General features: G+C 40.7%; 1 protein-coding gene across 12 annotated transcripts in view; it reads right to left on the bottom strand.

Annotated features, from left to right (window-relative positions):
* The window catches only part of KLHL24 (kelch like family member 24), a 51,569-nt gene that overhangs the window by 13,629 nt on the left and 11,515 nt on the right, over positions 1 to 26,425 (bottom strand). For 8 of the 12 annotated variants that reach the window (XM_008266627.4, XM_051859176.2, XM_008266628.4 and 5 more), the window contains 3 exons: positions 23,754 to 24,734; positions 4,424 to 4,608; positions 3,323 to 3,441 (listed from right to left, as the gene is read on the bottom strand). In XM_008266627.4, coding sequence (XP_008264849.1) covers positions 3,323 to 3,441; positions 4,424 to 4,608; positions 23,754 to 24,673 — 1,224 coding nt within the window. In that variant the 5' untranslated portion in view covers positions 24,674 to 24,734. Of the gene's footprint in view, positions 1 to 3,322; positions 3,442 to 4,423; positions 4,609 to 23,753; positions 25,921 to 26,425 lie in introns of all 12 variants that reach the window. The other 4 variants (XM_070072405.1, XM_070072403.1, XM_070072404.1 and 1 more) reach the window with 4 other exon arrangements.

Raw genomic sequence — 26,425 nt, 5'->3', positions numbered from 1 at the left:
TTGTGGCACCAGCATCTCATATGGGTGTTGGTTTGTTCTGTGTCCCAGCTGCTCCTCTTCTGATCTAATTCTGCTATGGCTGGGAAAGCAGAGGAAGATGGCCTGAGTGCTTGGGACCCTGCACCCACTCCTGGCTTTGGATCAGCCAGCCCAACTCCTGACATTGTGGCCATTTGGGGAGTAAACCAGTGGATGGAAGACCTCTCTCTCTCTGTCTTTCCCACTCTCTGCCTCTCCCTCTCTGCCTATAACTCTGTCTCTCAAATCAATAAGTTAAAAAAAAAAAAAAAAAAAGGAATTCCTACTGAGTCTTCTTCCCCGTGTCTCTCATATCTGTGCCTTCCTGTTGTTTCCCATTGCCATTACACTACTTCATGGTGCATGTTATTTTATTCTGCTCAAATAACCTCCTGGACCTCATTCTTGTGTTCTCAAAATGACAGATTAATTTTCTAAAACATTTTATTAATTCCTTATAGTAATTCAACAATAAAGATCAAGGACAAACTTCATTACCTCACCATTCAAATTTGTCCACAATTTATCTTCATGTGCACCTCCAATTTTCCATTGCAGCTACCACCATTTCTTCTTTTTTCCCCTGAAGATTTATTTATTCATTTGAAAGGCAGAATAACAGACAGAGGGAGAGACAGAGATGTCTGGTTCACTCTCCAAATAGCTGCAACAGTTGCAGCTGGGCCAGGCCAAAGCCAAATGCCAGAAACTCCATGCATGTCTCCCTCATGGGTGGCAGGGGTCCAAGTACTTAAGCCATCATCTGCTGCTTCCTAGGCACATTAGCGAGGAGCTGGATTGGAAGCAGAGTAGCTAGACTCAAACTAGCACTCCAATATGGGATGTGGGCAGCTCAAGTGGTAGCTTAACCTGCATGTCACAAGGCCTGCCCTGCTAATGTCATTTCTAACATGCATTTCTCACAAAGTTAGATAACTTACAAAAGGCTATGCAACAATAAGGGGTATGGAATCTATCATACAATGTAGTAGTAATTAAGGACAGAGGCTCTGAAGTTAGGTCAGCTGGGTTTATATCTTGCTTTGCCAGGTATTATAAGACAAATTTATCTTCTCAGAGAATCAGTATTTATTTCCTCAATTAAAAAATATAGAGGGTTGGCGTTGTGGGGCAGTGGATTCCACTGCTGCCTGGGACGCCTGCATTGCCAGTTCCAATCCTAGCTACTCTGCTTTCCAACCAGCTTCCTGCTAATGTGGCTGGGAAGCAGCAAATGATGGTTTACAAACTGGAGTTCCTGCAACCCAAGTGGAAGACCTAGATGGAGTTCCTATCTCCTAACTTCTGCATGGCCCAACCCTGGCTATTGCAGCAACTTGTGGAGTGAGTCAGGATAGAAGACTTCTGTCTCTGTCACTCTACCTTTCCTCAACCAATCAATCTTTTAAAAATGTAGATAATAATAGTTATCGATAACATAATGTGAGTATCAAATTTTAATAAATACCCCATATATAATTTATATATCATAAAGATCAAGATAAAAAGTCCTAAGAATCTCTGAGCTGTTGCTTATGCTTTATTAGTTTCTGTGGATCCACTTCAGGAATCACTTTTTTTGGTAACCTGACAAAGTTATATTAAATATTTTCCACTCTAAAATTCTAAACCATCTTAGGCTTCATTAATATAAAGTTTTTATAAATTTAAATAATTTCTTAGGTTTGTACACAGATTATAATGTTACTTTTAGGATAATGGTTTACATGAATTGAGCCCTTGTTGTATAAGATAGGAATGATAGCTTTTATTCTTTTTTTTTTTTTTTTTTTTATTTTTGACAGGCAGAGTGGACAGTGAGAGAGAGAGAGACAGAGAGAGAAAGGTCTTCCCTTGCCGTTGGTTCACCCTCCAATGGCCGCCGCTGCAGCCGGTGCACCGCGCTGATCCGAAGGCAGGAGCCAGGATCCAGGTGCTTTTCCTGGTCTCCCATGGGGTGCAGGGCCCAAGCACCTGGGCCATCCTCCACTGCACTCCCTGGCCATAGCAGAGAGCTGGCCTGGAAGAGGGGCAACCGGGACAGAATCCGGCGCCCCGACCGGGACTAGAACCCGGTGTGCCGGCGCCGCAAGGTGGAGGATTAGCCTATTGAGCCACGGCGCCGGCCGATAGCTTTTATTCTTGATTTAGTGCTACCAAGCTTGATACTTTTAAGTATATTAACATTTCTCAAATAAATCTGAGTTCACCAATATATACAGGTTTTGACACATCAATCATTTCCATTTGTCTTTGGATATATATATCTCAAGGTCCTCATTATTTCATTGGCCTTGTCAACAGCCAACAGACACTATTTCAAGGTCCTTGGGATTTAACAACAACTTTTAAATAGTGTTCTGAGAAGCTTGTTTCCTATAATATAGAGGTTTCCAGAAACCTCTGGGAGATAGGGAAAGTTCTGGGCCACGATCTCTGTTACAGCTGGAGGGTTTGTTTTTTTCACTGGTGTTTCTGGGAGACCTAAAGGCAGCAGTCTTTCTGAAAGGGATGCCAGGGAACCAGAGAAATGCGTGCAAGCAAGTATATGTATATGGGTTTCATTTAGGCTGTTCAATAACTGGGGCTTTGAGTAGCTGACAGAAAGAGAAGAGGCTAAAGACTCCAAGTTACTCCTTGGCACAACTGCTTTGTTTTTATGCCTTTTATGTAATGGATTTTTATAAGAGATTTACCTTTTAAAAAGTTAAAAAGCTTCTAGAAAGTTTGAAAACCACTAGTCCACAGGTAGGTGATTCTCTCAGGTTCCTAAAGACAGTTCATGGTTCATAGCATAAATACATATATATTACAATATTTATTAGCTGCAGTCAATACATTTTAAAAAAATGCTGTTGACTTTAACATTTGTTTTATCCCTGCTTGTACAAACTACTTGTACAGATAAAAAAGAAAAAATAACATCACTTTAGATAAATAAATCCCTGCCTGACAGTCAGTAAAAGGAAAAAAAAATTTGCTTGGATTAGACATTTGCCTGCTTTTGTATTTGATCTAACTCCTTTACTTTCCAATTCTCTTTGGGCATTTGGACTCGAATGATGCATGGGAAGAGAAATGTTCTGTACTGCCATGAATTCCAAATTCAGAGAACAAAATAACCATTCAAAAGTACAGTGTCACATTGTTTATATCTTCAGCTTATCTACGGAAGTTAGAAATGGAAGGAAATACAATTTGAATCCAAAATAGCCAGAGGGAGCGTAAAACCAAAGATTCAGCTGTGGTATTTATTTTGGAAATGTACCAGAGCAATAGTAATTAAAAAAAGTGGTTCTCTTACTTTACCAAGGAGGACAGCCATTTTGTGACGCCATCTGCCTTTATTTAGAGAGGCAACTCTGATCCAAATATTCAACTGTGAGTTATAAATCCAGACATCACGGCTATTGATTCTTCCACCTTTAAATGCAAAACAATGTACATGCAAAACAATGCATAACATATCACCACATATCTATCACCAAGGGATCTATGCCACCAGGCATAGGTCTTGAAAACATGGAAATTATACATCCAATTCAAGAATTTGATAATTCAGTTCAATAAATGGAAAAAATGAGTCTCTTAAAGCTGAACAGAAATAGTTCTACAAAGCAGATTTAAATTTTGCCAATTTTTACCTTCGTAAGTAATAATTACCAGCCCAAAATAACAAAATACAGAATGTGAGTATTACAATATTATGAGGTTGTTAATTTGGAAATAACAGAAGCACCGAAACAACAAGATTATTCTAAAATTATTATTTTTAATCATGCATTTTAAAAAGATCCTGTACACTGTCATAGAAAATAGACAACAGGTTCTTATATTGTTCAATGAGTAGTAATATAATAATCTGCAAAGCTGGTAACTCTATTTACCTATTAACAACTTCTGACCAGACTTTATGTAAGTCTATCATTTTATTGTCTATCTGATTATAGAGGTAACATATCACATATAATATACCACAAAGAAGTTCAAGTTAACAAGTTAAAAATTCTATTTTATAACCTTTGGAGGGAATTTCAGAAAACAAGAGTAAATCAGAGATGCTTAATTCTATGAGTACTTCTGACTCTGCATACTCTACTGTGTTCTTTAAGACAAAGAGATAAAAGTTTTAAAAATTGTATCATTCTATATGCATATGAAAACATTTAAACTATGCTATGCTAAGAGGTATTTTCTGGTGGATATTTTGTAAATCATTATGCATCACGTTATGATTTTTTAAGAGCAAAAAGTCAGTCACTCAGGGTTGTATTTGCTTTATTAACTGAGCTGACTGAAGTAGGTATATTCATAATGCACAATTTTTTTAAAGACATTGTTATTGTTTCAAACAGCCAAGCTAAGTCCAAATTAAAAGTGGTTACTATAATAATTCTTTATTTACCTGAAACAAGAATGTCATTCCTTAGAGCACAGACCGCATACTCTGATTTGGTAAATTCTGGAAGCTTAGCCAAAGACTTCCATTCTCCTGTTACAGGATCATAGCACTCAGTGTACGGAAGATTAAATCCTCCAACTCGTTCACAGCCTCCAACAACAACTATCACCTCCGAATAGCCCGTGGACCTAAGATAATTATTTTAAGAATGCACAGATAAAAATAAATAATAAAATATACTCAAGATTGTTGAAAACCCTAAAAACAAACTACACACTGTTATAAAGTTAAATTTACTCCCTGTATATGTGGCAAATAGTGTAGACTGGCAGTTATGTACATTGAGAACATTTATATGGGAGTCAGCGACATCATTCTTCCACAAAAATATCTACAGCTACTTACTCTATGGGTTTTGACTGGAAAATTGTAAAGCAATCCAAAGATCCTACCTGACTCAACTGAAACCCTGGTTTTATGAAGGGTACCTTTCAAATGACAGGCAGAGTGGACAGTGAGAGAGAGAGACAGAGAGAAAGGTCTTCCTTTTTCCGTTGGTTCACCCTCCAATGGCCGCCGCGGCCGGCGCACCGCGCTGATCCGATGGCAGAAGCCAGGTACTTATCCTGGTCTCCCATGGGGTGCAGGGCCCAAGCACTACGGCCATCCTCCGCTGCACTCCCGGGCCACAGCAGAGAGCTGGCCTGGAAGAGGGGCAACAGGGACAGAATCCAGCACCCCGACTGGGACTAGAACCCGGTGTGCTGGCCCGCAAGGCAGAGGATTAGCCTAGTGAGCCGCGGTGCTGGCCTCAAATGCAGTCTTAAAGCAACAGACATACATAACTACCTAAGGTAAGATAATGCTCTTTTTATAACTGGAGGAAAATACTGATTTTCATCACATCAGGTTGCTAGTTCTAAAAAACTAACTCATAATCGAAGCACCTTTAAAGAAGTGTGTATATGGGGCCAGCATTGTGGTGTAGTGGGTAAAAGTCACATGGGCGACAGTTGGAATCCCAGCTGCTCCATTTCTGATCCAGTTCCATGCTAATGAGCCTGGGAAAACAGAAGATGGCCCAAGACTTGGGCACTGCACCCATATGGGAGACTCGGAAGAAGCTCCTGGCTCCTGGCTTTGAATCAGCCTAGTCCTGACAGTTGAAGCCATTTGGGGAGTGAACCAGTAGACAGAAGACCTCTCTCTCTCTCTGCCTCTGCCTCTCTGTAACTTTGCCCTCCAAATAAATGAATAAATTAAAAAAAAGAAGTATGTGTGTGTATGTATTTATTTAGAATTTTTAAAATACAAATCATGTAAATTAAGGTAATATAGTTAAAAATCTGGGACAGCAAGTAAAAATGCTAAGAGTTTATAATAAAGAATTCAATTCATGGCTCACTTGGTTAATCCTCTGCCTGCGGTGCCGGCATATCACTTGGGCACCGGTTCTAGTCCCGGTTGCCCCTCTTCCAGTCCCGCTCTCTGCTGTGGCCCAGGAAGGCAGTGGAGGATGGCCCAAGTGCTTGTGTCCCTGCACTCACATAGTGGCCATTTGGGGGTGTGAACCAACAGAAGAAGACCTTTTTCTCTGTCTCTCTCTCTTACTGCCTAACTCTATCTGTCAAATAAAAAAGTTAAAGGAAAAAAGCAAAATGAAATATTGTATATAAGGTATGTTTAATACTATGTTTAAAAAATATGTCTAGAAAAATAAACCAAAAGGGTGGCTGCGGCTCCCCACTTTATATCATTACACATTCTTAAAACATTAAAATTTAAAAAAAAGCTCTTAAGACAATGAGAAAAATCTTAATGTTTATATTAACTACTGGTTTCTCTTATTTTGTAATTCAAATATAGGACAGAGACAGGAAAAATCAAAAGTTTACCCAAGATTTTATTGTTCATAAGGCTTGACAGATTAAAAATTTTAAAATTCTTCAGTTTTTATGTTTTTTCACAAATATAAGCTAAATGAAAAAGTCTTCTAATTGTATTTTATGTCTCCTAAAGAAAAGCAAGGATAATCTGGCTTCTGTTACTTAAATGAAGAGGGGAAGAAAAACTTCAGAGTACTGATTTGTAGTTTTAGTCAGTGTAAAGTCACACAATTATGATAGAAACAAAGGAAAACATACAATATTGCTATGTTTCCTTTAACAGAACTCCCCTATCCAGCTACGTTTACTCAAAGCTATTTCAACGAACTGAGTCATTCACCTATTCCACACCAGGCATACTTTTTCCATTACAAAATCAGAAATACATATTGTGGAGAAGAATTTTGTTCACATATGCAATACAATTTATTTTTAGAAACCTAGCAAGTTATATAACTCTAACCCCGTATAAAGTAAAACATTAACGGGATTCCAACACTTTAACTACTGATTTATGTACCATTCTTTCCATAGAAGTATCATTTCCTAAAATCACACCTAAAATAAAAGGGTTCTTCAAAAAGTTCATGGAAAAAATGGAATGAAAAGATAGTTTAGTTGGATGTAAGAATTTTTTGAAATCTATGCATAATTTTTTCTTATACACATTTTCATGAACATTTAAAAGCCCTAGTGCCTCTAAGATAAATCTGTGTGATATTCCTCAGAGTCTTATTTGCTGATCAAAACAGAAATTGCTAAATGTTATCACTGAGGTCAAATTATATTTTTAAATATAAAATCCAGAGTAACTGTACATATTATAGAATTTTGTTTTATAGACTCTTTATAGTATTTCATTTATGCTTTTCCTTTGCTTAAACTTATTTGTCTTTTTTTTTTTTAAATTCATTCATTTATTGGAAAGAAGAATTAAAAAGAAAGAGACAGAGATTGATCTTCCATCTGCTGGTTCACTCCCCAAATAGCCACAACAATTGGGAGTGGGCCAAGCTGAAGCCAGGGTCTCCCATGTGGGTGGCATCTTCTGCTGCCTTCCCAGGGGCATTAGCAGGAAGCTGGATCAGAAGTAGAGCAGCTGGGACTCAAAGTAGAGTCCATATGGGATGCTGGTATCACAGAAGGCAGCTTAACCCCTGTACAACAACACTGGCCCCTTGTTTGCTTTTTGTACCTTAGAAGAAGAAGAAGAAAACTGCACAAAAAGCTAATGCCTAAAACATTCAGTTCCACTAAGTTAAAGATCACTTCAGTGTTACTTGATGTGTATTTATCGGAAAGGACTTGCAAACTAGTAGTTTTGCCTACATTGAAGGTTCTATTTGCAACCAAATAGCGTTTAACTTAATTGGTTAAATCTGGTGTTCTCATCAGAGACTAGATAAAATGGTTACTTCTTTTCTTTTTAGAAAAGATTATTTATTTGAAAGTTGAAGAGAGGGAGAGAGAGATAGAGAGAGAGAGAGAGAGAAACAGAGAGAGAGAGAGAGAGGAAGTGAGATTCCTTCTTCTGGCTCATTTATGATATGCTTTTAACAGCCAAGGCTGGGCCAAGCAGCAGGCAGAAGTTAGAAATCAGGTCTCCCATACAGGTGGCACAGGCCCAACTATCTGTTGCCGCCCAGGTGCATCAGTAGGAAGCTAGACTGGATGTGGAGCTGGTACTGTATCCCAGGTACTCTGATAAGGGATATAGGCAATCCAAGCCGTGGCTTAACCCATTATGCTATAATGCCCACTCCTGGCTATTTCTTGAGCTGGGAAAATAAATTATCTCAGAAAGGGAGTTGTCTTAAAGGAAATAGGTTGCTATAGATGACAATGGCCCTAAGAACAGAAAGCAGTCAAGATGATGGACTAGGATGAACAGAATTCTGGATACTCATAATTTTTAGAGTATTAATCTATTATAGCAATTCTCTAAAGTTAAAATTCTGATATGATGAAATAACAAATATTTGCTGTTCTTAGTATTAAGTCTCATTTGTTTCCAGGAAAGCATGAAAATCAAATTATTTTTTATAATGGTCATATGTTCTTAAAAATTCATTTTCTTTTATCATAAACTTGAGACAAGATCAAACTGTTTAATTTATGTGAAAGGTAAAGTAATTATAAACCCAGAGGACATTCTCAATCAAATCAATAAGCACGTAATAATGATCATACTCAATCAATGATCTCAAAAGTGAAATATAGGGGGCTGGCGCTATGGTGTAGTGGGTAAAGTTGCTGCCTGCAGTGCAGGCATCCCATATGGGCTCCAGTTTGAGGCCCAGCTGCTCCACTTCTGAACCAGCTCTCTACTATGGCCTGTAAAGCAGTGGAATATGGCCCAAGGGCTTGGACCCCTTCACCCACATGGGAGACCCAGAAGAAGCTCCTGGCTCCTGGCTTCACATCGGCCAAGCACCAGCTTGTTGTGGCCATTTCTGGAGTGAGCCAGCGGATAGAAGACCTCTCTCTCTCTCTCTGCCTCTCTGTAACTCTGCTTTTCAAATAATAAAAATAAAGAAGTAAATAACCAAATTGCCAAACATACTTTTAAAAATAGGTGAAATATAAGAACTGCTGGCTGAAATCACAGACCTATTTATAAATTAATGCCAGATATGCCACAGACAGGTAAACTGCCCAAAGAACTTTCATGAACAAAAAGGGTTGGGGTCCGGCGCCGCAGCTCACTAGGCTAATCCTCCGCCTTGCGGGCCGGCACACCGGGTTCTAGTCCCGGTCGGGGCGCCGGTTTCTGTCCCTGCTGCCCCTCTTCCAGGCCAGCTCTCTGCTGTGGCCAGGGAGTGCAGTGGAGGATGGCCCAAGTGCTTGGGCCCTGCACCCCATGGGAGACCAGGATAAGTACCTGGCTCCTGCCATCGGATCAGCGTGGTGCGCCAGCCGCGGCGGCCATTGGAGGGTGAACCAACAGCAAAGGAAGACCTTTCTCTCTGTCTCTCTCTCTCACTGTCCACTCTGCCTGTCAAAAAAAAAAAAAAAAAAAAAAAGGTTGGGAAGTGATCCTGTATATACCCGCCCCACACACACGCATTTGATATCTCCCTAGGTTTTAAAAGCTATTTATTTATTTGAAAGGCAGACTGACAGGGCAACGGGGGCAGGGGAGGGAGTGCGGAGGAGGAGACAGAGAAAGAAACTCCCATTCACTGGTTTACTCTCCAAATGCCTCCAACAGCTGGGGGCTTGGCTGATGCCAGGAGCCAGGAACTCCATCTGAGTCTTCCACATGGTGGCAGGAACCCAAATACTTGAACCATCACCTGCTGCTTTCAAGGTGCATTAGAGGAAGCTGAAATGGAGGCAGGACTCAATCCTAGGCACACCTAATATAGGAGATGGGATCTGGGAGTCCCAAGCAGTGGCTTAACCTGCTATGCCCCAATGCTCACCTCAACCTAATATATTTTTAAAAACACACAATGGGAAAGGAAATGTGTTTCCAGGAGATCAGAAAGGAGAAGGAGATGTTAATGACAGCATAGTCACCATATTAAAAAATGTGAAATAAAAAATATGTGAAAATCAAATAATCAAATCAACATAAGGCACTAGATTATATAGAAATGAGATATGAAGGCTTTCAATCTTAAAGAGATAGACAGAATGGCCCTCTAGTCTATTTGACATCACCAAACTCAATGTATTAATAGATAAATTAAGACAACTATATTTCAGAAGAGTGGACTGGTCAGCCCTAGAATCAGTAAGTAAATGAAAACATGAATGAAAGAATGATAATCACAGAAGTAAATATTTGCTGTGTCCATTTAAATTATAGCTTAACGGAGAGAGAACCTTAGCTAAATTGACTTGAATGTGTCTGGTTCTTTGGCAAGAATATTTTTATGCAGAGTGAGACTTCTTGAACTTATGCTAGCTTAGACTCTAAGTTTTAAAGATCTATTAACTCCTTTTGTTTGGATTCCATGCCTTGAAAACAAGCTTTGAGTCCTCCAACTTTCCAAGTAGTGACTTGCTCAAAGCAAGAGAACACTGACTTAACTAATCTCCTAACAGTTCCATTTCTTACTGCAAATAAAGACACAAAGACTAGAAGATAAATGAGATAATATGTCTTTCAGAGTTAATATTATATCTGTCCCTAATAGTTAATTGAAAATGAATCTTAATGGAGAATTGGAATGGGAGAGGAAGGAGGAGGTGGGGTGGAAGTGGAGGTGGGAAAAATCACTATATTCCTAAAACTGTACTTATTAACATAAATTATTCCATCTCAGGGGCAGTATTGTGGTATAGCAGGTGGAACCGCTGCCTACAATGCCAGCATCCCATATGGGTGCTGGTTCAAGTTGTGGCTGTACCACTTCCAATCCAGCTCCCTCCCAATGGCCTGGGAAAGCAGCAGAAGATGGCCCAAGTGCTTGGAACCCTGTACCCACATGGAAGACCCAGAAGAAGCTTCTGGCTTCTGGCCTCTGGCTTCGGCCTGGTTCAGCCCTGGCCATTGTGGCCTTCTGGGAAGTCAACCAGTGGATGGAAAAGGTCTCTCTCTAATCCCCCCATGTCTTGCTGTACTACCTCTTGCAAATAAACAAATCCATCTTCAAAAACAAATACTCCACCACTGCTTTGCCCAAGTTAAGAAAGAAAAGGGGCCATCGCTGTGGCTCAGCAGGCCAAGCTGCCACCTGCAATGCCTGAGTTTTTTTATCACAGTGCTGGTTGGAGTCCCAGCTACTCTGCTTCGGATCCAGCTTCCTGCTAATGTGCCTGTGAAAGCAGCAGAAAATGGCCCAAGTGCTTGGGTCCATGCCACCACATGTGAGACCCAGTTCTAGATTCCAGCATTGCCTGCTGGGGCCATTTAGGAAGTGAACCATTGGACAGAAGATCTCTCTTTCAGACTTTACCTTTCAAATAAATAAATAAATTGAAGAAGAGGAGGAGGAGGAGGAGGAAAAAGAAGAGGGAGAAGAAGAAAGGATACCCTTCTGTTAAAGGTCACCAGGGCATCTGTTCAACCTAGCATGGGTTCAGGCTTATAGTCATTACATTTCTGCCACATGATCCTGGCTCCCATGGTTGTAGGTAAATGTCGAGAGAAGGCTGTCTGGCTCAATTAGCAATCCTCTCTTCCCAAGAGGAGAGATTCCTTCAGAGTGACTGAAATTATAATACATAAGCCCAGAATTCATGAGTGGCCATATTCAGCCAGGCTGAGAGAACAATGCAGACATGCAGATAAAAGCACAGGTAAGAGGCAAAGAGAAGGTGCAGCTTGGTTTCTGATGGCTTTTCAGTATCCTGTCCAGGCTTTTTGAGTTTTACAGGTCACTGACCTTTGTGTTCTTGTAATGAATTTCCCTTTTAAGCTTGAGCTGGTGAGCTGGTTGCTACTATTTACAATAAGAATCCTAGAATCCTCATAAATTAAGAGTTCAATGGGGCTGGCGCTGCGGCTCAATAGGCTAATCCTCCACCTAGCGGCGCCGGCACATCGGGTTCTAGTCCCGGTCGGGGTGCTGGATTCTGTCCCTGTTGTCCCACTTCCAGGCCAGCTCTCTGCTGTGGCCCGGGAAGGCAGTGGAGGATGGCCCAAGTGCTTGGGTCCTGCACCCCATAGGAGACCAGGAGAAGCACCTGGCTCCTGGCTTTGGATCAGCGCGATGCGCCGGCCACAGTGCGCCAGCGTGGCGACCATTGGAGGGTGAACCAACGGCAAAAGGAAGACCTTTCTCTCTGTCTCTCTCTCTCACTATCATCCACTCTGCCTCTCAAAAAAAAAAAAAAAAAAAAAAAAAAGAGTTCAATGGATTACAGAAAAAAGGCAATAATATACTAATAGCTTTCAAATTCAGGGAAAGATTCTCAATCTTCCACATTAATAAAGAAATGCAAATTAAAATCACGAGATACTATTTTCACTTTCCAGGGTAGCAAAGATTTACAAAAATGAATGGAAACAAACTGTGTGGCAAAGAGTACAGATATAGGTATTTTCATATTCTTGGCTGGAATATAAGTTAGAAAGTGATTTTCTCTAATACCTACAAAAATTTTTAAAAACGCACATATTATATGAATAAACAATTCCATTTCTAGTAATTCATGCTATAAATTGGCAATGTACGTATGCAGAGATATCTAAAATATTCACTGAGCATTATTTGCAATGAGAAACAAAAATGAAAAAAATCTAGAAACAAATAACTATCATTAAGAGATGGATTAAATAAATTATCCCATAAGTGGATATTATGCAGCTCTTAGAAAAGAACAAATTTTAGGGGCCAGTGCTGTGGCGTAGCGGGTAAAGCTGCTGCCTGCAGTGCTGGCATCACATGTAGGCTCTGGTTCGAGTTCTCGGCTGTTCCACTTCCAATCCAGCTCTCTGCTATGCCCTGGGAGGCCAGTGGAGGATGGTCCAAGTCCTTGGGCCCCTGCCCCTGCATGGGAGACCTGGAAGAGGCTCCTGGTTCCTGGCTTCCAATCAGTCCAGCTCTGGCTATTGTGGCCAATTTGGGAGTGAACCAGCAGATGAAAGACCTCTCTCTCTCTCTCTCTCTCTGTGTAACTCTTTCAAATAAACAAATAAATATTTTTTAAAAATTCTATTATAATAAATATTAAGGAGAAAATTATTACATAGAATAATTTCTTACATACTTTTAAACGGTAAAAGCTAGGTATAAATCTATGAGTGCAGTATCCTACCATCCATGCAAAAGTTTCCAGGAAGTAGAATTAGAAATAAGTTTATTGAGGTGGGCAGGTGGCTTTATGGTTAAACCAGCAGTTAAGAAACCTGAATCTGATTTTGGAGTGCTTGAATTTGAGTTCCAGGTCCTCTCCCAATTCTAGCTTCCTGCTAATGCATACTCTGGAAGGCAGCAGTGATGCTTAAGTGGTTGGGTCCCTGCCACCCATATGGGACACCTGGATTAAGTGTCTGGCTCCCAGCTTTTCAGTGTGGCCCAGTCTTGGCCACTGAAATCATCTGGAGTGTGAACCAATGAATGGGGCCTCTGTGTTTCTCTGCCTCAAAAATTAAAAAATAATTGGTGCAAAAATTTTTTGAAATCTCTATGATTCTTTTCATAACATGATTTTCCATGAGCTTTTAGAAAAGACTTTAAAATTTATTTGAAAGGCAGAGTTACACAGAGAGTGGGAGAGACAGAGATCTTTCATCCGCTGGTTCACCCTGCAAATGGCCTGGACTGGCCCAAGCCAAAGCCAGGAGCTTCTTCCAGGTCTCCCATGTGGATGCAGGGGTTCAAGTACCTGGGTCACCTTCTATTGCCTTCCCAGGCCATAGAAGAGAGCTGTATTGAAGAGGAGCAGCCAGGACTGGAACTGGCGCCCATATGGGATGCTGGTGCCACAGGTGGAGGATTAACCTAACCTACTGTGTCATGGCAGCAGCCCCTTCTACCTAGTTTTAAGACCAAGTACAAGTCAGGTCACTTAAGTGTGCCTTGGTTTTATCACAAAAAATAACAAAGAGATTTATTAAATAATCATCAAATACTATTCTTTAGACAAAATATATTTATAATTTTCATAGTTTTCTTACTGATTTCCAATGGATACTTTGCCTTATTGTTATGGCAATTAGGTTCCTATAGTTATCATACAGTAAATGATTATTGGAGGTAATAGAAAATATTAAATGAGACAAGTACTTAACAGCAGATTCCAACCTCAAATGGTAAACTTATTAAGTCTTAGCTATCTGTTGCTCAATCAAGTGTGACAAAGTGCAGCAATTATTCCATTAATATGAACAATTTGCCACATGCAGTCACTACCTTGGAGGACATCTGTCCAGTTAATGCCATCCACACTTTCACTTGGGAACCTCACTGTGTAGGCAGGCCAGTTCAACCAAAATGGAAAATTATATGTAAAAGGGGTAATGACTCCTCCGAGGGAATTATTGTGGAAGAGACAACTTGGCAAGGGACATGATGCAAAATCAGCAATATCAGAACCAAACTACCAAGCAACTGAAGTTTTTTTTTTTTTTAAGATTTTATTTATTTATTTGAGAGGCAGAGTTATGGACAGAGAGGGAGAGACGGAGGAGTGAGGTCTTCCATCCATTGGTTTAGTCCCCAAATGGTCTGGATGGCTGGGGCTGGGCCAATCTGAAGCCAGGAGCCAGAAGCTTCTTCTGGGTCTCCCACATGGCCCAAACACTTGGGCCATCTTACACTGCTTCTCCAGGCCACAGCAGAGAGCTGGATCAGAAGAGGAGCAGCCGGGACATGAATTGGTGCCCATATGAGATGCTGGAACTGCAGACAGAGGTTTAGCCTACCATGTAACAGTACCAGCCTGCAATTCATGTTTCAAAGTCTGGTATTTGGGGCTGGCGCTGTGGCACAGCAGGTTAGGTTGCCACCTGCTATGCAGGCATCCCAAATGGGCAGGAGCCAGTTTGATTCTCTGCTGCACCTCTTCCGATTCAGCTCCCTGCTTATGTGTCTGGGAAAGCATCAGGGGCTGGCCCAAATGCTTGGGCCCCTGTACCCACGTGAACCTGGAAGAAGCTCCTGCCATCTGGTGTCAGTCTACCCCAGTGGCCATTTGGGGGTGTTGAACCAGTGGATGGGAGCTCTCTCTCTGTCTCTCCCTTCCTCTCTCTGTAACTTTGCCTTTCAGGTAGAATAAATCCTGGAAAAAAAAAAAAAAGAGTCTGGTATTCAGACTGGAATGAGAAATATGGAAAAAAATGCGTAGGCTGGGACAAGAAATAGAAATTAGGTGTATTGGAGAATCAGAATCAGAATGTCAAACAACATTATGAATATGAAACATCAGGAATGGTAGAGTAAATACCAGTTAAAATTCATGAAACATGACAAGGTTGGGACAGACAAGTCCATTACAAACAAGGAAGTGACTGTGTCCGGGTGAAAAGGGTTAGAAGCCTAGCATTTAGAGATGGCACATAGAGGCAACTCAAATATTCATTAGACAAAACTTAACCCTGTTTAAACTGGTTGCCTTTTGATTCTATAGGGTTCAAAAGTATTCCTGAGTCCAGATATGTTATGTGTTAAAATGAACTTTTTCACTAAAATGTTTTCCATGCTAATATTAAAACTTCAACTTAGAAATAAGTTTCCAAACTGTGATGAGAGCTACGGAAGTCTAAAGAAACAGAGGGGAAGAGAGAAATGAGAAATGCTAAGGCCACTGAATAAAATAATATTTAGTGTAATTGTGCACAGCATGGTATCATCAGTTTTGCAGAATGCCTTTTAATTATTAATAAGATACGAGGCAGTGTGCCTACTAGTTAGGAATATGAACTTTTTAGCCAGAACATCTAGGTGTTGAATCCTTATTCTACTAAACAATATGACTTGACTGCTCTGAGCCTCTGTAAGTGTGCATAACAATCGCATTAACTTGTGGGGCTGTTCTGAGCATTACATGAATTAATATATGTAATAGTACATAGGACAGGCTGGCACCACGGCTCAATAGGCTAATCCTCCGCCTGCGGCGCCGGCACACCAGGTTCTAGACCTGATTGGGGTGTCAGATTCTGTCCCGGTCGTTCCTCTTCCAGTCCAGCTCTCTGCTGTGGCCTGAGAGTGCAGTGGAGGATGGCCCAAGTCCTTGGGCCCTGCACCCGCATGGAAGACCAGGAAAAGCACCTGGCTCCTGGCTTTGGAGCAGTGCAGCGCCAGCCGCAGTGCGCCGGCCGCAGCGGCCATTGGGGAGTGAACCAATGGAAAAGGAAGACCTTTCTCTCTGTCTCTCTCTCTCTCACTGTCCACTCTGCCTGTCAAAAAAAAAAAAAAAAAAAAGTATATAGGACAATTCCTGGGATGTGAGTGTGTTTGCTATTAATATATGGAATGATAGCTGGAAAGATAATATTTACATAACAAAGTTCAGTTCTTAAACTAGAACAATTATAAAATAACTCACATATATTAGAATAAATGCATAATCTGATATTAATTTTCAAAAGTTTATGCTTAATATAAACCAACTGATGGCAAGCATGCTCTCAAAGCACAGTGATGGGCAAGCATTTCTCTCCTAGTCTGTAAAAGTACAACATAAATTTAAAATGTATTATGTTTATTTTTTTCACAAAACCTGCAATAATCTTTATAAAATTTTCTGTCAAATGCTAGGTTATATATTTTTAATGGTATTTCCAGTCCTTACAATAATCTTACAAGCTGTGTGGTATGATGCTTACTTTATACATGAGGAAACTGATACACAGGGAAGTTAAAGTGCCTAGCCCAAGGTCATGGAATTAATTTGCTGTGCAGAGTCAGATTCTAAAGTCAGTACTCTTTAACACAACAGAAGGCTCACACTGGGTGTTTTAAATACCATTATATTGGACCAGCATCTAAAGCTAAAAACAAGGATATATATTTTGTGTTTCTTCTGGTAGTACATCTCAACATATCCCTAATTCATGCTTAAAAACATAGGCCCTGGAATGGACTTTCAGCAATGGTATATTACCTAGTTTTTTAAACTGTCCTCCTTCTTGTTCCCAGCTCACAAAAATGACAGGGGTCACTCTATTATAATATTTCATCTACATAAGCAGTTGCTTCTTAATAACATAACTACTGTTTGCTACCCATTAGTATGTGAGTGTGGTCTTATTTTACAAGGCTGTTGGTGTGCTTAACAAGATACAAACTTATTCTCCCATATTTTGTTTCCTACTGTGGAGGAAGATTCCATTATCACTCAGTTTCTGTTTTTGTATTACATGTTTATTGAATTCATTCTCCTTCTGGGATAAGTTTTTCATATTAAAACTAGCAATCTTTTCTTTCTCTATGTACTCTTTAGTACTAGATGTGGTGTTTTTTTTTTTTTTTTTTTACCGTTTTTCAAGTAATTATCTGCCTTTAGTCTGAAAACATAGTACCTAAATATGTTGTTCTTTAAGTAATTCTTATCAGTAAGTGTTTACCATACCATACAAGTCTTAACCTTGTAACCTGCTAAGAATGATGGGAGATATTTCCCCTCCCCAAAAGAAAATGTTTAATAAAATGAGAAAAATTATTGCATCAACTTTAAAAATTAGCATTATTTATCAGTACAAAGATTGACAGTTGCATAATACATAGCAATAGTTAATCACTGTTTTCCAGCTTTACTCCCTTCTGTGATTAGGCTCCACTGTTTCTCTCATGTATCAATGAGTTTATAACTGGCAGGGCAGATCATAACAACTTTTGTGTTCTCAGATTGGCTTATATCCTCTTTCTAGGAAACGCCCAGCACTTTAAAAAAATTGTATCTATATCTATATCTATATCTATCTATAAATGCATTTTGGGATTTTCTCTGTCATCTAAGAGACATGTAATCATATAGGGGGAATTGCAGAATGGACTGAATTCTGAAGAATATCTGGCACAGGATAAACAATATAGAAATATTGGCTGAAATGAAGAATATATTAACTATACAGTTGAGGGAGCAGAAGATCAGAACTCTAATCCAGAGTTAATTTTTATATCAATAATGATGGGACAACCAGATATGCTGTGCTTTCTAATGTGGTACAATGTAACAAACACATTGATGTGGGATGGATTCCAGTCACAAATATTTAACAAGTATACAAGCTGAAACCTGTAGGCCAACTTCCAGTTTCCAGGAGATACAGTTTAAGACAGCTAAATGATACCATAAGGAAGCAACCAGACTCATCTAGAAGGTGGAATATTTTTCTGGACAACTTTCCCATCAACAAGTCAAAATCATGAAAAATCATGTTTCAGAATAAAAGACTCATGAAAATAACCAGATGTATTCAATGATCCTGGCTTGGATTCAGGTTCATTAAGAGCCAATTGAAAAAAAAATTTTGGAGAAATCTGAATATGGACTGGGTATTAAACAACATGAATTAGATTGGGTATTAGATATTAACATTAAGTGTGTGACTTAATGTTATTTTGTTTGTTATTTTTAAAAGATGTACAATGAAGTGAAAAAATTAAAAAAATATATATTTTAAAAATAAATATGTGGGGTCGGCGCTGTGGTGCAGTGGATTAACGCCCTGGCCTGAAGCACCGGCATCCCATATGGGCGCTGGTTCAAATCCCAGGTGCTCCACTTCCAATCCAGCTCTCTGCTATGGCCTGGGAAAACAGTAGAAGATGGCCCAAGTCCTTGGGCCTCTGCACCCATGTAGGAAACGTGGAAGAAGCTTCTGGGTCCTGGCTTCGGATCAGCTAAGCTCCAGCTGTTGTGACCAATTGGGGAGAGAAACCGGTTGATGGAAGACCTCTCTCTCTCTCTCCCTCTCCTCTCTCTGTAACTCTGACTTTCAAATAAATAAATAAATCTTTAAAAAATATGTAATATCTTAAAAATAAACATGAAAAATTAAAGAGAAAAGTCTGAATAGAGATAGAAGTCTGGTAGTCAATAGCATGAATGGTAATTAAAACCATGAGAACAGATAGGTAAGATGATGTCACGTAGGAAAGTATATATGGTAGGCCAAAGAGATAATGAACATTTCAAAGACTGGATATAGGAGTTAAGAATCACCAAAATGAAAAAGAGCAGGTAGAGAAATAGGAGGACCACAAGGAGAATGTATTCCAGAAACCAAGGGAGGAAAGAGTTTCAAGACAGTTAAAGCAAGTAGTAATGCAAAACCCTAATGACAGCTCAAACTGGGTAAGACTGAGGACAGGCTAACAAATAACAAATAGAAAGTCAGTGGTGGCTGATTGCAAGGAAGTTTCAGTAGAATGACTGGAAAAGTTAGAGTGAACTGTGGTTGAAGAAGTGAAGACATCACTACTTTTTTTAAAGCAGTTTGAAATTTCTCCAAAAGATGAGAACTTGTACAAATAATACACAGATCAGATAATGAAATTTCTAGCAATTAACAATAACATGCAGTAACATAAGTGAAAGAGTACAAGGGACAGAGACAGCAGAGTTGTAAAACAAAGGAGTCCTTTTATACTCATGTAATGCCTACATAAAATAAATTTCTGCCATTATAATACTAGCCTACAAACTCAATATAAATATTTTGGTTCTTTCTATCCTAAAGAAAGGAGATATTAATCCTATATATAGATGTATTTCACAGTGTGAAATGAACTGGTTCTCTCAAAAATCAGATGTGAAATACATCCCATAACAGAGCGCCTGGGATTGTGTCCTACCACCTCCTCCTGCTTCTGCTACTGGAGGCAGTAGATGATGGCCCAAGTACTTGGGTTCCTGTCACCCATATGAAGACTGGATGGACTTTCATTTTTGAAAAATCAGATGATTAAGTAAATCAGGAAAATTATGTCTTTAAAGGAATGATAGGACACTTAGGCTGCAATCTGGATTCATTCAGGTTATGTCTTTATAAATAATATTAATAATAAATGACTTAATTTTATAACCTATAACCAACCCTTGACCCCTATATGCAGTGTGGGTATTATTAGTCCCATATGACGCCAGAACATTCTGTCTCTTATACTGGGATTGTTTGGAAAACTGAATGATTTTCCTTTTGTAGGGGTGCTATGGATTTAGAAAATTTCTAGAAGAGCTAATAATTACATAGCCTAGAAACTGTCTAGCTTTCTTCTTTTTGTTCTTTTAAATATCTACTTACTTATTTGAAAGGCAGAGTAAGAAAGAGAGACAGAGAGAGATTTTCCATTCATTAGTTCACTTTCCAAATGGCTGCAATGCCAGGATTAGGCCAATTTGGAGCCAGGAACCTGGACTAGGTTTCCCATGTGAGTGACAGGAACTCAAGTACTTGGGCCATCACCTGCTGCCTCCCAGCCGCACTGGCAGACAAATGGATTGAGGGCAAACAGAGGCAGGACTCAATTCCAAGCGCTCTGATATGAGAAGTAAGGGTCCTAAGCAGCAGCTTAACCTGCTGAGTCATAATACTGGTTCCTTTTCTCTCTCTCTCTCTCTCTCTCTCTCTCTCTGTCTCTCTCTTTTTAAAGATTTATTTATTTATTTGAAAGTCAGAGTTACGCACAGAGAGAGAACGAGAGGGAGGAAGGGAGAGAGAGAAAGATAGAGATTGGACTTCCATTCCCTGTTGCATTCCCCAATTGGCTACAATGGCTGGAGCTGTGCCAATTTGAAGCCAGGAGCCAAGAGCTTCTTCTGGGTCTCCCACGTGGGTGCAAGGGCCCAAGGACTTGGGCCATATTGTGTTGCTTTCCCAGGCCATAGCAGAGAGCTGGATCGGAAGTGGAGCAGCCGGGACTTGAACCAGTGCCCATATGGGATGCTGGCACTGCAGGCGGTGGCTTTACCCGCTATGACACAGCACTGGCTCCCTATCTTTCTGTTCTTTTCTTCTTTTTTTTTTTTTTGACAGGCAGAGTGGACAATGAGAGAAAGAGACAGAGAGAAAGGTCTTCCTTTTTCCGTTGGTTCACCCCCCCAATGGCCGCTGCAGCCGGCACACCACGTTGACCTGAAGCCAGAAGCCAGGTGCCTTTCCTGGTCTCCCATGCGGGTGCAGGACCCAAGGACTTGGGCCATCCTCCACTGCACTCTCAGGCCACAGCAGAGAGCTGGACTGGAAGAGGAACAACCAGGACAGAATCCGGTGCCCCGACTGGGACTAGAACCTGGGGTGGCGGTGCCACAGGCAGAGGATTAGCCTATTGAGCCACGGCACTGGCCTCCCTATCTTTCTTTCTTTCTTTTCTTTTTTTTTTTTTTTTTAAAGATTATTTATTTATTTGACAGGTAGAGTCACAAACAGTGAGAGGGAGAGAGAGAGAAAGGTCTTCCTTCTGTTGGTTCACCCCCCAAATGGCCACTACGGCCGGAGCTACGCCGATCTGAAGCCAGGAGACAGGTGCTTCCTCCTGGTCTCCCATGCGGGTGCAGGGCCCGAGCACTTGGGCCATCCTCCACTGCCCTCCCAGGCCACAGCAGAGAGCTGGACTGGAAGAGGAGCAGCCGCGACTAGAACCCGGTGCCCGTATGGGATGCTGGCGCTGCAGGCGGAGGATTAGCCAAGTGAGCCATGGCACCGGCCCCCTCCCTTTCTTAATGCATTCAGGAACATTGTTCCTTCCACACTATTAAATACAGCCCAAGTATCTTGATGGTCCTTAGAAAAATATTAAAGAACTAAAAAACAAAAATCATCAATACATTTACAGAACAAAATTTTATGTTTTCTGGCCTTTTTAAAATGACTAGAAGTGGGGCTGGAGCTGTGGTGCAGCGGGTTAAATCTTTGACTGCAGTGCTGGCATCCCATATGAGTGCCAATTTGAGTCCCAGCTGCTCCACTTCTAGTTCAGCTTCCTGCCAATACACTCGGAAAAGCAGCAGAAGATGGCTGAAGTGCTTGGGTCTCTGCACCCACATGGGAAACCTGGAGGAAGCTCCTGGTTCTTGGCTTCGGTCTACCCAGCCCTGGTTATTGCAGCTGTTTGGGAAATGAACCAGTGGAATGAAGATTCTCTCTGCAGCTTTGACTTTCAAATAAATAAAATTAAAAATAAATAAATCATAACTAATAATGACTAAGTACTTTCTATGCACCAATATTATGTTGGGTACTTACAGGTTATTTTATTTGATAGTTTCAATGGCAAAACCAGTGAAGTGAACACTATTTATCATCATTTTCATATTACATGAGAAACATTAAATATTACTATATCCAAACTGGTATATATTATAGAAAGCTATCTCATTATATGATGAATTTTATTCACATTCCACAACAATACTACTCAAAATCAAAGCTGAGGGAACAAGTGGTTAGCCTAGCTGTTAAGATGACCACATCCCACACTGGAGTTTCTAGATTTGATTCCTCATTCCAGCTCCTGACTCTACCTTCCTGCCAGTGCAGATCCTGGGAGGCAGCAATGATGACTCAAATAAGTGGTCTCTTGCTACCCAGGGGAGAGACCTGGATTGAGTTCCTAGCTCCTGGATTCGGCCTGGTGCAGTGGCCCTGACCATTGCAGGCAGTTGGGGAGTCAACCAGTGAATGGGAGCCCTTTTTTTCTCTCTGTCTCCCTTGCTGTCTCTCAAATAAAAAATAATTTTAAAAAACCTTTGGGGCCAGCACTGTGGCATAGCAGGTAAAGCTGCCACCTACAGTGCAGGCATCCCATATGGGCATTGGTTCTAGTACTGGCTCCTCCACTTCCAATCCAGCTCCCTGCTATGGCCTGGGAAAGTAACACAAGATGGCCCAAGTCCTTGGGCCCCTGCACCCATGTGGGAGACCCAGAAGAAGCTCTTGGCTCCTGGCTTCAGATCAGCGCAGCTCTGGCCATTGAGGTTAACTGGGGAGTGAACCAGTTGATGGAAGACCTCTCTCTCTCTCTCTTTCTGCCTCTCCTTCTCTCTCTATGTAACACTTTCAAATAAATAAATAAATATTAAAAAAAAAACTAAAAATGTGGTTTGTGATTTATGCTACAGTAAATCTGTAAAAAAAAAGAGATGAGATGGGAAAATAAACATTAGCTTCACAACAATATGGACATATTTAACACTACTGAAATACATAATTAAAAATGGTTGTGATGGTAAATTTAATGTTATATGTTTATTTATTAAAAATTTTAAAAAGCCCAATAATAATATAAACTTTGTTAGGAAAATATTTAAGATTATTTACTGTAACACTTCCTACAATAGGCATTTCTTCCTTATCCACAAAAATGTATTGATATTATTCCTTTATTCCATTTAGCAGTATTCCTTCCATTATTAAGGCATGGAGATTATTTTTCCACAGTTTATAAATTAAAATTTTTACATAAATAATTGTAAAATACAAAAATAGTACAACACTTACAGTTTACCTCTAAATGTAAGTTTACCAAATTCTCTGTAGTGATATAATTTTAATATATTATATGAAAGTTTAGAGAAACTTAGTAGAAATACGTTGAGAAACACAAAGACCTTTTGTAGCACCTATGGCTCCTAGTCTTCCCTAAGAGACATTCTAATGATTTACATAATCCAAAATAAATATTTTTTTTTTCAAAAAGATTTACTGCTTTGCAAAGCACAATGAGAGAGAGATTGAGAGATACTGATCTTCCATCGGCTGGTTCACTTCTCAAGCGGTCACAACAATCAGGGCCAGGCCAAAGCCAGAAGCCAGGAATTCCACCCTGGTCTCCCACATGGGTGGCAGGAACTCAAGTACTTGGGCCATCATCCATTGCCTTCCTAGAGGTATTAACAGGAAGGTGTATCAGAAGCAGAGCAGGACCGGCACTCTGATAAGGGATGAAGCTGTCACAAGCAGTGACTTAATTTGCTATACTACAACATCGGCTCTCAATACAAATCTTAAATTATAAAAAATCACATAAAGACTGTACATATAAATGACTATAGAAAAAATATATTTTAAAAAATTTTACTATATTTTAGGAGAGTCTTCTCACCTGCGTGGCCTAGTCCTTGGGGACATCATTTCATTCCCAAGTATGTGGTACCGTCTTGCTTCATGCAACAACTGATAGCACTCTGGAGAGTTCTGGATCAATTGGTCCACCTCAACTGTTTGAACAAAGTAGTTGGGATGCAACAGAGGGAGTCTCACATGTGTCAGTAGCTCATGCAGCAATGGTCTTCTCAGATCAACAGCACGATAGACCCAACGCATGACAGCTTCAAAAACCATCTCCTCTTTACCAATAACTAGTTCATCACTACAAATATAATCAATAAGTTCATCCTTGTCAAGCTCTAGAAATTCTTCATGTTGAGACACATCCTCAAAAGTCTGTAGTGCAAAAGTTTTGCATTTTGTGAAAAGTGTTTTGAGTGAATGGGTATCAGCAAAGCGCTGGATTCCTAAGCAATTACAAGGATCAAGTTGCTCCTCCAAGAACTTGGCACATGCATCCCGGAGAACACTAATTTGAAAGAGGCTTGATGTCTCAAACAGATATTGTACATTCTCTGTAGTGATCTTCACCTTTCCAGTATAAACATACTGCAAAAAACATTCCATAGCTTCAGCTAAAATACCATTGATTTCAACCAACATTTCTCTGCTTTCTCTGTGGTCATTACAAAACATAGCTCTGAAGTAGCTACTACAGGCTGACAGAACAGCTCTATGGCAAGGAAATTCTTTTCCTTCCACACAAATGATAACATCTGTGAATAAGCGGCTGTCTCGGAATTCATTAAATATCTGGAGTATGTTTTCAGCATGGGATGATCCTGAAGAGAAATCAAAAAACTCATGACCTGTCAGAGATTTAGGGTCCATTTCAAAAACTTTACGCTTCGTTGCTGGGGAATCACGCACCCCAAGATCCTCTCTGTTTAGTCTGCGTCCCAATATTAGTACCATTGTTACATCAGTTGACTATATAATTGCCGAGAAATGACTGCTAGGGATCTTCTTTTTGTGGCTACAAGTGAAAGGAAAACAAGAAACAAAACATTTCAGTGTGTAAAAAATTCAGGATTCAAATTATATAATTTTACTTTGATGTAAACACTACAACATCACATAATATATTTTGTATCACGTATAGAGTGTTATCTTAAATTTGCATTTGCAAAATTAGAACATTAGAGATAAATTCTCAAGAGAACTCCTTCAGCTCCTCAGCTAAAAGGATGCTACATATTTTGTGGATTGTTAAAACCCTGTATCGCCCCTTTTACACAGCAGAGTTTCCTAAACTAACTGTCGAGTAAGTCAGAATGGTGAAAGAATATGACTACAGTCAGAATGGGAATATAACTACTATATTATATTTTTAAAGCTTTATTTATTTATTTGAAAAGCAGTTAGTGCTCATTTCTGCAGCACATATACCAAAATTGGAAAGGCAGTTAACAGAGGAAATCTTCCATCCACTCCCCAAATGGCTGAAAATGACCAGGACTAGGCCAAACTGGAGCCAGAAGCCAGGAACTCCATCTGGGTTTCCCCCATGGGTGGCAGGGCTCCAAATGCTTGGACCATCTTCCACTGTTTTCCCAGGTGCACTAGCAGGCAGCTGGATCAGAAGCAGAGTAGCCAGGGCTTGAACTGATGTTCCAACGTGGGATGCCGGCATTGCAGGTGGCAGCTTAACCTGCTGTGTCAGAGTGCTGGCACTCTAAAATAATTACTATCTAGGCTGGCGCCATGGCTCACTGGGCTAATCCTCTGCCTGCAGCACCAGCACCCTGGGATACAGTCCCGGCTGGGGCATCGGGTACTAGTCCTGGTTGCCTCTCTTCCAGGCCAGCTCTCTGCTGTAGCCTGGGAGGGCAGCGGAGGATGGCCCAAGTGCTTGGGCCCTGCACCCGCATGGGAGACCGGGAGGAAGCACCCAGCTCCTGGCTTCAGATTGGCGCAGCACCGGCGGAGCGGCCATGAGGGGAGTGAACCAAGAGAAGAAAGACCTTTCTTTCTGTCTCTCTCTCTCACTGTCTATAACTCTACCTGTCAAATAAAAATAATAAAAAAAATAATAATTACTATCTAAATACAGCACTGTTAAGAGAAGAATTAGGGCCGGCACCGTGGCTCACGAGGCTAATCCTCTGCCTGTGGCACCAGTACCCTGGGTTCTAGTCCCAGTCGGGGCGCCGGATTCTGTCCTGGTTGCTCCTCTTCCAGTCCAGCTCTCTGCTGTGGCCTGGGAAGGCAGTGGAGGATGGCCCAAGTTCTTGGGTCCCTGCACCCGCATGGGAGACCAGGAGGAAGCACCTGGCTCCTGGCTTTGGCTAGGCGCAGCACACCGGCTGTAGCAGCCATTTAGGGGGTGAACCAACGGAAGGAAGACCTTTCTCTCTGTCTCTCTCTCCCTAACTCTGCCTGTCAAAAATAAAAAATAAAAACCCAGAAGAATTTAGCTGTATCTATCAATAGCCTTTATTTTTATTATTATTTTTTTATTTTTATTTTTTTTGACAGGCAGAGTGGACAGTGAGAGAGAGAGACAGAGAGAAAGGTCTTCCTTTGCCGTTGGTTCACCATCCAATGGCCGCCGCGGCCGGCGCGCTGCGGCCGGCGCACCGCGCTGATCCGATGGCAGGAGCCAGGAGCCAGGTGCTTTTCCTGGTCTCCCATGGGGTGCAGGGCCCAAGCACCTGGGCCATCCTC

The sequence above is a fragment of the Oryctolagus cuniculus genome, chromosome 4 (assembly GCF_964237555.1).
Source record: "Oryctolagus cuniculus chromosome 4, mOryCun1.1, whole genome shotgun sequence".
NCBI lineage: Eukaryota > Metazoa > Chordata > Mammalia > Lagomorpha > Leporidae > Oryctolagus > Oryctolagus cuniculus.
The sequence above is the reverse complement of the archived record's forward strand: the minus strand, read 5'-3'. Positions and strand labels throughout refer to the sequence as shown.